Here is a 13,585-nt window from a genome sequence, read left to right as displayed (position 1 = left end):
TTGAGACTTCATTGCCGCCTTCTTCAAATGTTATGCGTAACTAAAAAGTAATATGAAAATAAATAAAATAATTTGTAAAGAAATATTTCATTCAATACATAAGAAAGAAATGATAGAAAGGATTATATTTATGGTTGAACTTCATCACGACTACTGCAATGCTTGATTGTTAAAATTTTTTTGGCAACGTATATGAAAAGAATGAATATGTGGTCGATAAAATTGAAATGTTCATCCCCATTTTGTACTTACGAAAGGTGTAAATAAAGGGTAAAGTGAGACGACCAATTAAAATGTGATTATGTGAATGGACAATACATAGAAATGGAGAAGATGAGGAAGATAAACGAGCCTTCTTCCCAATTTAATGTGAAGTTGAACTTGCGGTAACAATTTCTATTTTTATATTGTCTTTGTCCAAAACATCCCTACCTTTATACTGTTTTAGCGCAAACACCCCTATCTTTTCATTGTATTTGTGCAAAATATCCCTACCTTTGTCAAAAATTGTGAAAACCGTCCCTACATATTTTGAGCCAGATACAACCCTGCTTATATGTCCTGCAATGGAATTTCCCTAAGACCCATTTCGAACACAGCAAAATCAGTAATCAACAACTGAGTTCAATTACCAAACCCAGCAAAATCAATACTCAACAACTAACATTAACAACCAAATATATCAAAACCAGTACTTAACAATTAACATCAATAACCAAACTCACTGTGAAGAAAAGAGAAGACCACATAATCAAAAATTGCTTTTTGGACAACAATAACCAAACCCATTGATGTGTAATCAAGGGATGAGAGTGATGCCAACGAAGAGAAATCTGTTTGGACGATCTTAACCCTGCCTTTTGATTATAAAAATCCCATTTTCTTTGATTTAACGGTACATTTTAACGGAAGGTGGATGGAAAGACGTTTTGCGTAATAAAAGGCAAAGGTGAGGGTGAAATTGTCAAAAATGAAAGATAGAGACGTTTTCCACAAAAATCTTGAAATGTAAGGACGTTTTGTGCTAATTACCCTCCAGGATTGAATCTCTTTTGTTGAAATGTTGATTGTGCTTCACTAATTTGGGTAGACTGCTGATCGATTGACTTAGTTTAATAAAGGCATCTTTCTCGCTTTTCTGCAAATGTGTTTTTGGGCTTATGTTTTGGCGCAATATGGTCTTACACATGACGTGTTTATTGACGTTGAATTTGTGATTTTTCTAGGCCATATAAATGGTCTCTTTGGCTATTTTTACACATAGATTTGTGTGTAGGTGCCATTTAGGAATTTCGTCTCGTGTTTTCTCTCAAATTGTTCTTCATTCTTTCTGTAATCTTAAGTGAATTATGTTGATGTACTGAGTGTATATTGCGAGTTTGGAGTGGAGATTCATTGTTTTAAACTTATCTTCGTGAGGCGGGAGAAATACTTAAAAAAATCTTTTCTTCATACATTTGTATAAAAAAATCTTGACTTGATTTTAACAATATCTACGCAGTAGATGTTCAACGGATTAAGTACTAACCAGGTGCGCTTTACATATTTTCCCTCTTTAAAAGTCTTTTATTAGACTTTAGTTTATTAATTTTTCTAATTTTTTTAAAAGGCCTTTGAATTTACATTAGTTTCAAATTTTTTAAATGACTTAATTTATACAAAGAAAAAAATGACGTTAGTCAATAGAATAATGTTATTTGCAATCATTTATTGCCGTAGTCGCTATACGTAATATACATATGACGGTTAGTGATTTGATACATACCACATAAGGTGATTACAATAGTGAACGACTGTAAATAATATTATTCTAACCGATAAAGAGTTAGATAAAATTTAAGTTACGGTTGTATCGACATTATGCAATTATAAATTTGAGACTTATTATTTTATTAGAAATTTTGAAAGTATATATGAAATTCATATGAATCTATTGATTATGAATTGTCCGTTGAAAGTTGAAACAATGAGAAATATTCGAATTTTTGAATTTTGAAAACTTAAAAATTGTATAAATGATTAATTGTAAGAATTATTAAATAGAGATAATATTAATATGCTTAGATATTTGGTATATATAATTTATTTATTAAATGATTTTAAAATAATTAAAACTTTAAAATAATGTTAAAAAAAAATTTATGTCTAGACTTTGCTTAGACTAACTTAAACTTGTATGGACTATACTATATGTATCGATTTTTTTATCTAATCCTTTACCGATTACTTACAATAAGGGGTGGGAACAATATTTTTAAATATTTTTTATTCATGTGAATCCCGCATGCACGTGAGTGTGGGTAAAATGGTAAATAATTCGGTACACCTTTTATGTGCAAATAGAATTATTGAACTTTGTATAGTTTGAAGAGTTTTGCTACATGTACTCGGATTTTGACACTCAGGATTACATGCTACTAACATGGAGGTCGGGGGCCTCACGCCAATAAATGTGTGGAGCCCGACCCTTCACTCACATCAGATAATCCGAAGTGTCAAACTCGGGTACAAGTAAGAAAACTCTAGTTTAAAACTTTGCTCCATGCATGCTTTGCGTTTTTTAAAGCACCAAACAATAGACATTTTGAAGAATCCACATCTTATAAACAATTATAAGTTATGTCCTAAGATTAATTACAAGTAATGTTTATAAATTTTAAGGATAACCAAACCAGCCCTAAAAGTATTAGCCAGAACCTACGATTCAAAACCTAGACAGTTCCCAGCCCATTCTCTCCGTGCTCTCTCGGTCTTCTTCGCCTGAGCCTCGGAGGCCTTTGTTCCGCCATAAACAGGTACTTAATGAGCTCGGATTCTATTTTTGCTATTGGCTTCTTAAATTTGGTGGTTATTCAAGAAAGGAAAATGACAAATCAAGTGTTGGAAATTGGGAATTGTGGTTTTATATGTTGAATCCAGTGTTCCATTTCAATATATAGAATGAAATTGGTTTTTTTATTACTTAGGACGGGTGGATGAATTACAGAGTTTGTAAATGAATTGAATGATACATCTTTAACCCAGATGCTTTTCATTTTATGCCGATTTATTTGTGAACATTTATCGTGGCATGTTGTTAACTTGTTTAGTTTTTTGAAGAATAGAATTTAAAAATTAATATATAGGATTTATAAGGATTTTGCTAATTCAGATGGATTATGATCTTATATAGTTTCTGGAACAATATTAAAAGAACGAAAATAAAATTTTAGTATGCAGTTGTTGGTGATTGTCTGTTCTTCCTAAATGCCTTGATCATTTTACAAACTGTGTCAAATTTTCAAAGAGTGGTTATGTTTGCCCTGTGAACGTAGTTTATTGATATTTTACTTTTGTAAATTTAGAATCTTTTAATTTACCATCAAGTATTTTTGTCATTATTTTCTTTGTTGCTACTTCTGAAATAAACAATCATAAGCAGAATGAAGGCCAGGCCTAATATACACGTCATTATTGAGCTTTAGGAGGAGGTCCCCCCCCCCCCCCCCCCCCCCTCCTCCGTGAGGACCTAGAGGCTATCAATGGCCCTGAACGCCATAATTATAACACAGCACTGCCCTTGATCCATCATTGTATCTTGATACCTTGTTTATTGATCTTCAGAACCATGAAACCGGCTATGCTTTGCAGATTGATCAGTTCCCATCATAATCTTCGTAGAATAACAAGGCCTTTGCAATATCGTTCATTTCAACCAGATTTTGTTCCTAGGGATCCCAATGCCAAGCCCAAGAAATACAAGTACCCTCCTTTCTATGATCCATATGGACCAAGACCTCCACCATCTGAAAAGATTATTCAGCTTGCAGAACAAATTGCATCCCTTACACCCGAAGAGCGTAGTCAAATTGGTCCTGCCCTTAGAGACAGAGTAATGCTTCTCAAGCTGCAGCCCATTTCAGTAGAAGGCATGGACATAGGTAGCCAAGTTGGGGCAGGCGCTGGATCTTCAAAGGCCGAGGATAAAAAGGCAGAGAAAACAACTTTCGATGTCAAGTTGGAGAAATTTGAAGCTGCTGCAAAAATCAAGGTGATCAAAGAGGTTCGTGCATTTACAGATCTGGGACTGAAGGAGGCCAAAGAGTTGGTCGAGAAAGTGCCAGTGATACTTAAGCAACAACTCACAAAGGATGAGGCAAATAGTATCATTGAAAAAATCAAAGCTGCTGGAGGAGTTGCTGTGATGGAATAGTGCGTTTTTTCTAGTTTTGTAGGGCATCTTTCATGATTTCATTATCAGAAAGTAGGGATTGCTAATGTCAAACCATCATTCTGTGCCAGAACATTATTTTTTGAGATTGAGCGAAACAATTATATGACACTTAAATTCTATGTTTGTAGTCTACACTGTGCTATTCTGCTAAAATTTTAACCATAGCTTCTGCTTAGATTGCAGTGTTCTCTCCTGCTCACCCTGAAAGTGAAGAAGGGGAAATCGGAGATGAATCGAATTTAAGTCAAGACAACTACTAGAACTAATGTAGATGAAATAAACAGTGGATAGAAATTTAAAACCGACTCTCATCCTTTTTTGAAAAGAGTATTGGCATACACGATTTAAGGGATAGTCGCAGCGTTTTATGAAATTGGACAGTATATAGCTAGGTTCAACTGTCTTTTATAAGTTGTGGTTTATTTTCAAATCAATTTTACACCAGCAGTACAGGTTTGCTGAGTTTGCCGTACATTTTTCTGTACGAGACATCGACATCAAGTTTTTCATGGATGTTGTAACTAAATATTGGTTTAAATTGTTTCTTTTGTCGTTTGTTTCAAAGACCTGAATGGATCAATCCATTATATTCCTGCTTCAGAATAAAAAGTTAAAAGAAGCTTGGGCATTTGGACCTTTCCGGTAAGTTTTACAGCAAGACACCCCTCTTTTTATTTGTTTTTCAGATTTTAATCCAATCTGTGATGTCAAAATTTTAATGTTGAGTTGTTCATCATTATACTACTCACCCCTGAGTTCCCATGCCTTCTATACTTAAGAGTGCAAAAATGTTTCATGTTGTTTATTGAGTTATTTACTGATTTTCTTCTTTCATTCATCAAATATTCAAGAATTCGGCTATTTATCATTATGATGATAGAAGGACACTTCAATTTTTATGTGAGAGGGGGAGGAGACATTGTCTCACAAGAGAGAGAGAGAGAGAGGGATAATGAATTGTCGCATTACCGATGTTTCGTCATCATGATGATAAATAACATTATTCAATATTCAATTTGCACATGCTAAACCTCAAACCGGTGACTCGTATAATCAACTTAGATGGGAGGAGGAAACGTATTTTCATCGTTAAAACATTGTAATATGACTAATTTGCTCTCATCTTTAAATAAACAAATAGAAAGGAGTGAAAGAATATCAACAAAAAAGAAATAACTGCAGCTAGAGTTTCAAGATTTTCAAAAAGTAACAAATGAGATATAAAAAAATTTAAAATATACCAACTGTAATACCCCAAAAAAATACGTACAATATATTATGAGGTATAAATGCAAGTTTTGGGATTTTAGGGTAATCTAGTAACTTTATCATTTTTTAGGGATCTTGTGTTAATAATCGTAATAATTGGATATAAATGAGTTTACACGAAATTAAATTTTAATATTATTTTGGATATTTATTAAGCCCCCGTTTGATACCAATTTTTTTCAAAATGCATTTTTCTCTCTTTTCTTTTCAATCACATATTTTTTATTAAAATAATATTACACGTAAATAAAAAAAATCCTTATTTTTGAACCACACTTCCCATCAAGTTACTATTATAAAATGCATTTTTACATAAAAATGACTGTCAAACACACCCTAAATTATTATTAAATTATCTTATATAAAAGTATTTAGATAAACTTGAAATTTACATATGTCCGTACTGAAATATTATATCATGATTCATGTAGTTATAATTTGTTAAATTCAAATTTCATGATAAGTTTGTTTGTTGAAACACCAATCTAAATTTGAATTAAGAGTCCTATTATAATTCTAATTAGGTAACTATTTTTATCAAATCACACCTACAAATACCCTCTTGTTGCGCACTTCAATTTCACAAATTCGTAAATAATAAAGAAATAAAGAAAAGAAGGTCCCGGGGGGGGGGGGGGGGGGGGGGGGAGAGGGAGAAAAAAAAACCGTGAGAAAGAGGAAAAAAGGGGAAGAGAGGAGGAAAAATAAAAAGAAAAGAAAGGAAAGGTGAGGAAAAGAAAAGAAAGAAAGGAAAGGTGAGGAAAGGAAAAGAAAAACTTTATGGCACGTTTGAGATCCGTTTGCAAGAATTTTGATTCTAAATAGCTCAAGTACAAAAAGAATTTAACGAAGTAGGTATGGATTTGTCTAAATGCCTTGTTATTTCGTGTTTTTACTTTTTAATGTTTTAAGTTAAATATTTTATGTGCTATTATGTGATCCAAATTAAAGAATGATCTTGTAGGTGTACCATAGGATATTATTACGTAGATTTATATAGAAGCCATTCACAAGGCTAAATTACCTTAAGTGGAGATTGAAAATGAGTATGACCTAAGTGAGAATGAGATGGCCAGTTTTCTATCCACTTGAAAATTATGTTATCTATGTACTTAATTTGCTTTTTCTATCAAATTGTGAAAATATTAGCATAAAATTTATATTGAGTATAATCATATACTCACTCTATATTCTAAAATTATTTCTACAGATGCTTGATGGATTGAAGTTAGAGGTTGAGACTATTGATAGAGTATGTGCAGCTAGCTCAAGAATTTTATTTTCATTTAGCATTTAGTATTTAGTTAGAAATCCAATTTTTTTTTAAATTAGAAATTATATGTTCAAAATAGATGTTGAATTTTAAAAAAAATAAGAACTGAAATTATATTACATTAGTGGGTTAAGTTAATTAACATTTTTATGTGACAATAAAATAATTTATTTTATTCTACAAAGTTCTTCAAATTTTTTGTGTTTCAATATGAGCAAATTCACTTTTGTTATGGATAAAGGTTTCGGGGCATTACAGCATTATATCAAAGCCTAGTCATTCTTTTCCATAGACTTTGAAAATTTTAGATTTCTTTATATGTTAAAATTTTATATAAATTTTGATCAAGGCGACATCGAGACTAGCACTGTCGCATTATCAACTTCTAACCAATGATTTAAGGTATGAAATTACTTTAGTATAAAAGTTAACAAGTGATTGTTTGAACTTGGTATATCCTCTTCGTGAAAAGTTAATTGTTATATTTTACAGAAAATTCAACGTGATATTTATTTCCATGGAGCCACGTTGAGAATTAGAAAAGTAATAGAGTGAAGTAGTGATTATGTAAAGAAAAGGATAAAAAAATAAAAAATAATTCGAGAAATTTATTGTTTGAGTTTTCTTGATTTGCGTAGTCACAAGATTGAAGACCTTTATCTAAAAAATCTAAACTATCTAAGGCGAGCTTGGGATTTACGCGTTCTACTTATGATTTCCTTCCTTAAAATCTTTTTCAGTTGCGTGTTATTCAAATCAACAAGATGAAAAACAATATTACAAACCCACTTAAAAAAAAAAATGTAAAGCTCATTTAGTCAAATATTATTGGAAACAATAAGAAATTGTTGAACAGAAACAACATTATTTATAATCAAGTATTCTAACGTCGTTAGCTATATCGGGATAGTTGAATTGACTTGAATGGCTTCTAATATATGATCTCCATATTTAAGTTTAGATGACGACTAATTTTAGCGCTGGAATTACTAGCTACCATGCTAGAGATGTTGCCGCAGCAATCACAACAACCATAAGGCAGGCTTGGATTATCTTCAATTATAGAACAATTTTGCAAGATACACCCACCCGTGTTTGAAGGTGGCTCTAATCCACTGGCTGTTGAAGAATGGCTTTGCCATCTTGAGCGTATCTTCAGGGTCATGGAATGTACTGACGCAGAAAAAATCCTTTGTGAGATATTCATGATGGAATATGGAGCAAGTCATCGGTAGTAGATAACTACTAGATTCTACATCGAGGAGCAACAACGTAACCTTACATGGGCACAGTTCTAAGAGATAGTGCTTTAGAAGTACTTTTCAACTACTTTAAGAGACAAGAAGAAAGAGGAATTCCTTGAGCTAAAGCACGAAAACATGACTCTCGCCAATTATGAGTGAAAGTTTAAGGAGTTATCCAAATTTGCCCCACATTTGGTAGACACAGATAAGAGATGGGCTCGGCATTTTTTGAGCATGAACTGAGAACTAGCATAAGGAAGTTGTAGCAATATTCCAATTAGGTACTTATCAGTGAGTTCTAGAGAAAGCTCAAGTACAGGCCTTTGATGATGACCAAATTGGTGAAGGTAGTAGATAGCAAATTGGCTCTTTAGACAAGCATAAATGGTATGACAATATTAGGAGGAATGGAAAATGCCCCAACAAAAAGGGAAGGACATAAACAGAGGCCAACATCAATGATAAGAATCAACGACCACTCAATCCTAAATGTAAAAAATCTTATAAGGGAGAATGCTTGGCAAGAAAATGTGTATGTTATAGATGTGGCAAGCCAGGGTAAAACTTCTACGCTAACTTATATAAACAGTGTAGGCTAAATGCTTGTTAAAAAGAAGCATGTTCAAGGATCTTAGTGTCTTTGACCCGCATTGATCAGAAGGAGTTAACTATCGACGAAGTTCGAGTGGTTCGGGATTTTTCAGATGTATGTCTTAGAGATTTACCAAGAATGCCTCCAAATCGAGAGAACGAGTTTACTATTGACCTCATACTGGGCGCCACACCAATTTTAAAGGCCACTTATTGTATGTCATCGGTAGAACTTTAAGAATTGAAAGTACAATTGCAGGAGCTGCTAGACAAGGATTTTATTAGACCCAATGTGTCACCATGGGGAGCTCCAATATTGTTCGTAAAGAAGAAACCATATTACAATTAAAAATAAATATCCCTTCCCTAAAATTGAAGATTTATTTGACCAGCTACAAGGTGCCAAGGTCTTCTAGAAAACTGATTTAAGATCAGGGTATCATTAGTTGAAAATTAAAGCAACTGATGTTCCTAAGACTTCATTTAGAACTCGATATGGGTACTATAAGTTCTTGGTAATGCCCTTTGGCTTGACAAATGTGCAACGGTCTTCATAAATCTCATGAATCAAGTTTTTCACAACTATCTGGATCAGCTTGTTATTGTCTTTATTAACGATATACTAATCTATTCAAAGAGTGAGCTGGAACATACGGAACACTTAAGGATTATTCTCGAAATACCGAAGAAAGAAAAGCTCTATGCCAAATTCAAAAAATGTGAATTTTGGCTTAGTAGGGTAGAATTTCTGGGCCACATAATCAAAGCCAAGGGAATCGAAGTTGACGAAGGTAAAGTGGAAGAAATTACCAACTGGCCTCAGCCAACTAATGTTAGAAAAGTACGCAGCTTCTTGAGATTAGCAGGTTATTATAGGTGATTCATTGAAGGGTTTTCAAAGATTGCCATCCCAATGACTAGCTAACGAGAAAAAAACTCGAAGTGACAGATAGATACAAACAGAGCTTTCAGAAACTAAAACAGAAATTGACCTCAGCTTCAGTCTTGACCATACCCAAAAAGGGTCAGAAGGCTTCATTATCTATAACGATGCATCTAAGCAGGGTATGAGATGCTTACTTATACAAAATGGTAAAGTTATAACATATGCTTTCAGACAACTAAAGTCATATAAAGAAAACTATCCGATGCATAACTTGGAGTTAGCTGTAGTAGTTCATGCACTAAAATATTGCGACACTATCTCTACGGAGCTAAATGTGATATTTATATGGACCACAAGAGCCTAAAATACATTTTCACCTAGAAGGAATTGAACATGAAATAATGCAGATGGCTAGAATTGGCGAAAGATTATGATTGTGTCATTCATTATCATCCAGGAAAGGCAATGTAGTTGTTGATGCATTAACTAGGAAGACAACGTGACATTTGACAGCTTTACCCACTAAATAGAAATCATTAAGCAGAGATATAGATCACTTACAACTTGAGGTAATCTTACCTTCAGAAGATATTGAAGCACGAATTTCTACCCTTATAGTTCAACCTACTATTTGAGACCGAATTAAGAAAGCATATGATAGTGATCTGTTTCTACAAAAGATTAAAGGTAAAGTTGGCACGGGAAAACAAAAGGGTTTTAAGTTAGCTGAAAATAACACCTTGATGTTTAAAGAAAGATTGTGTGTACCAAAAGATAAGAAGATATGGAAAGAAATATTCGAAGAAGTGCACTTCACTCCCTATGTCGCACATCCTGGGGGAACAAATATGTATAAAGACCTTCAAAGTATATTCTGGTGGCAAAACATGAAAAGAGGAATAGGTTTATTTGTAGAGAAGTGTATGGTTTGCTAACAAGTGAAAGCAGAACATTAGATGCCATCAGGATTAATAAATTCACTACAGATTGAATGGAAATAGGAGCACATCGCCATGGATTTGTAGTTGGTTTTCCAAAATCAAATAGAGAAAATAATGCAATTTGGGTTATTGTTGACGGATCGACAAAGTCAGCTCATTTCTTACCAGTAAAGATGACTTTCAATATGGATCAGTTAGCTCAGCTACATGTTAGAGAAGTGATCATCTCACATGGGACCCTAGTCTCTATCGTGTTAGACAGAGATCTGAGTTTGTCTTCAAAATTTTGGAAAAGTATGCACAAGACAATGGGGACTAAGCTAAACTTCAATATAGTTTTTCACCTATAGTCAGATTGCTAGTCAGAGAAGACTATTCAAATTCTTCAAGACATGCTTCGAACATGTGTCCTAGATGTTGGAAGAAGTTGGGAAAAACATCTACCATTGGTAAAATTTGTTTATAATAATAGCTATCAGATTACCGTAGGAATGGCCCCTTATGAGGCTTTATATGGTAGAAAGTGCAGATCTCCAACTCATTAGGATGAAGTTGGTAAGTGAAGAATTCAAGGACCTGAGATTATCGAACGAACCGTCCAAGCTATTGAGAAAATTCGAGCTAGAATAATGACTGCCCGAGATTGCCTAGAAAAGTTATGCAGATAACATGAGGAAGGATCTTGAATTCGAGGTTGGTGACAAAGTTTTCCCAAAAATAACTCCTATGAAGGAAGTTCGTCGATTTGGCAAAATGAGAAAGCTCCAACCAAGATAAATAGGATCTTTTGAGATTTTGAAACGTGTGGAAATTGTGGCTTATGAGTTGGTATTGCCTCCCGAACTTTCAGCAGTACATAATGTCTTTCATGTCTCTATGCTTCGAAAATATGTATTAGATTTTGACCATGTGATTAATCCTCTGTCATTAGACATTTATCCAGATCAAACTTATGAGGAAGCTCCAGCAGTCATCTTGGATAGAAAGATTCAAAAACTTCAGAATGGAGAAATTCCATTAATAAAAGTTTGAGATGGAATCACGCTGTAGAAGAGTCCACTTAGGAACATGAAGTAGGTATTAAAGCTAAATATACACAGCTTTTCGATAATCTAGGTAAATTTCGAAGACAAAATTTTTTTAGGAGGGAAAGATGTAATACCCCAAAAAGTACATACAGTATATTATGAGACATAAATGCAAGTTTTGAGATTTTTGGGTAATCTAGCAATTTTACCATTTTCTAGGGACCTCGTGTTAATAATCATAATAATTGGATATATATAGGTTTTACACGAAATTAAATTTTAATATTATTTTGGATATTTATTAAATTATTATTGAATTATTTGATATAAAAGTATTTAGATAAAACTTGAAATTTACATATATTCATATTGAAATCTTATCATCATGTGTGTGTGTGTATATATATATATATATATATATTTTTTTTTTTTTTTTAAATTCGAATTTCATGATAAGTCTATTTGTTAAAATACTAATCTAAATTTGAATTAAGAGTCCTATTAGAATTCTAATTAAATAACTATCATTATCAAATCACACCTATAGATACTCATTGGTTATGCAATTCAATTCATACAAATTCGTAGAGAACAAAGAATAGAGAAAGCGAGAAACGAAGGGGAAGAGAGAGAGAGAGGGGAGAAGGAAAAAGGAAGGGAAAAAAAAAGACTTTCTAGTGCTTTCGAGATCGTTCGCAAAAATTTTCGATCTTAAATAGTTCAAGTACATAAGGAATTTAACGGATTAGGTATGGATTTCTCTAAATACCAAGTGATTTCGTACATCCACTTTTTAATATTTTAAATTAAGTATTTCATGTGCTATTATGTAATCCAAATTAAAGAAGGATTTTGTGGGTAATACCATAAATATTATTATGTAGATCTATACAGAAACCAACCATAGGGCTAAATACTCTAAGAGGAGATTGAGAATGGATATGACTTAAGTGAGAATGAGACAGTCATGTTTCCATCCTACTAGAAAATTATGTTATGTGTATATTTACTTGCTTTTTATATTAAATTGTGAAAATACTGGTATAAAATCTATATTGAGTATATTCATATGCTCACTTCATATTCTAAAATTATTTTTCTAGATGTTTGATGGATCAAAGTTAAAGGTTGCGACTACTAACAGAATCTGTGCCGCTAGATCAAGAATTTTATTTTCTTTTAATGTTTAGTATTTAGTTAGATTTTTTTTTTCCAAATTAAAAATTTTATGTTCAAAATAGATGTTGAATTTAAAAAAATAAAAATAAGTGCTAAATTTATATTACTTTAGTATATTAAGTTAACTGACATTTTTATGGTACAATAAAATAGTTAATTTTATTTCGCAAAATTTTCAATTTTTTTGTATGACAATATGAGTAAATTCACTTTTCTCACGGATAAAGAAATTAATCGAATAACATCTGGGAGATAGGTTTCGGGGTATTACACTAACAAAACAAAAAAAAAATGATTTGCCTTCATTTTTATAAAGCTTATTTTACTCCAACATATTTTCAATCATACATTTTATGAGACCCATAATTTTCATCAACTTTCAATCATACATTTCATAAACTTTTATCTAAATATCATTCATTTATCTAAACCAAACAAGATCTTAATTGTATAACATGGAACATTTTGTTTTCAACATATAAGCTCTTGTTTGATCCCCATTATTTTCAAAATACTTTTTTTTAATATATATATCCATGCAGAATTCAATAAAATAATATTACATGCAAATCCAAAACTTTTCCTTATTTTTTTAACAACACATTTTCCACCAATTTACTATTTCAAAATGCATTCTTAGCAAAAAAAAAAAAATGGAGTTCAAACAAGTGCTAAATGAAAATATAAACCTCATTTATATACGTCGTTCATTTATTTAAATTAACTCAACTTAAAGCCAACCAATGCTACGATTTTCAGCATTGATCACCTAGACTTTTTGTAATACCACGTATCCCATGATTATTGTATATTAAGCCCTTGTTTGAGCTCCATTTTTTGGGAAAAAAATGAATTTTTGAATAGTGTATTGATGAAAAATGTGTGGTTAAAAAATAAAGAAAAATTTTGGATTTACGTGTAATATTATTTTATTAAAGAATGTATGGTTGAAATGATGTCA

At 32.3% G+C, this 13,585-nt stretch overlaps 1 protein-coding gene across 1 annotated transcript; it reads left to right on the top strand.

Moving 5' to 3' along the window:
- Window positions 1-3,506: 3,506 nt before the first annotated feature.
- On the top strand, window positions 3,507-4,345 carry LOC111411179 (50S ribosomal protein L7/L12). Its single transcript, XM_023041738.1, has one exon. It carries the CDS (start codon window positions 3,608-3,610, stop codon window positions 4,190-4,192), a length of 585 nt encoding a protein of 194 aa, XP_022897506.1. The 5' UTR covers window positions 3,507-3,607; the 3' UTR covers window positions 4,193-4,345.
- Window positions 4,346-13,585: the final 9,240 nt, after the last annotated feature.

The sequence above is a fragment of the Olea europaea genome, chromosome 2 (genome assembly GCF_002742605.1).
Source record: "Olea europaea var. sylvestris chromosome 2, O_europaea_v1, whole genome shotgun sequence".
NCBI classification, from domain to species: Eukaryota; Viridiplantae; Streptophyta; class Magnoliopsida; order Lamiales; family Oleaceae; genus Olea; species Olea europaea.
The sequence above is the reverse complement of the archived record's forward strand: the minus strand, read 5'-3'. Positions and strand labels throughout refer to the sequence as shown.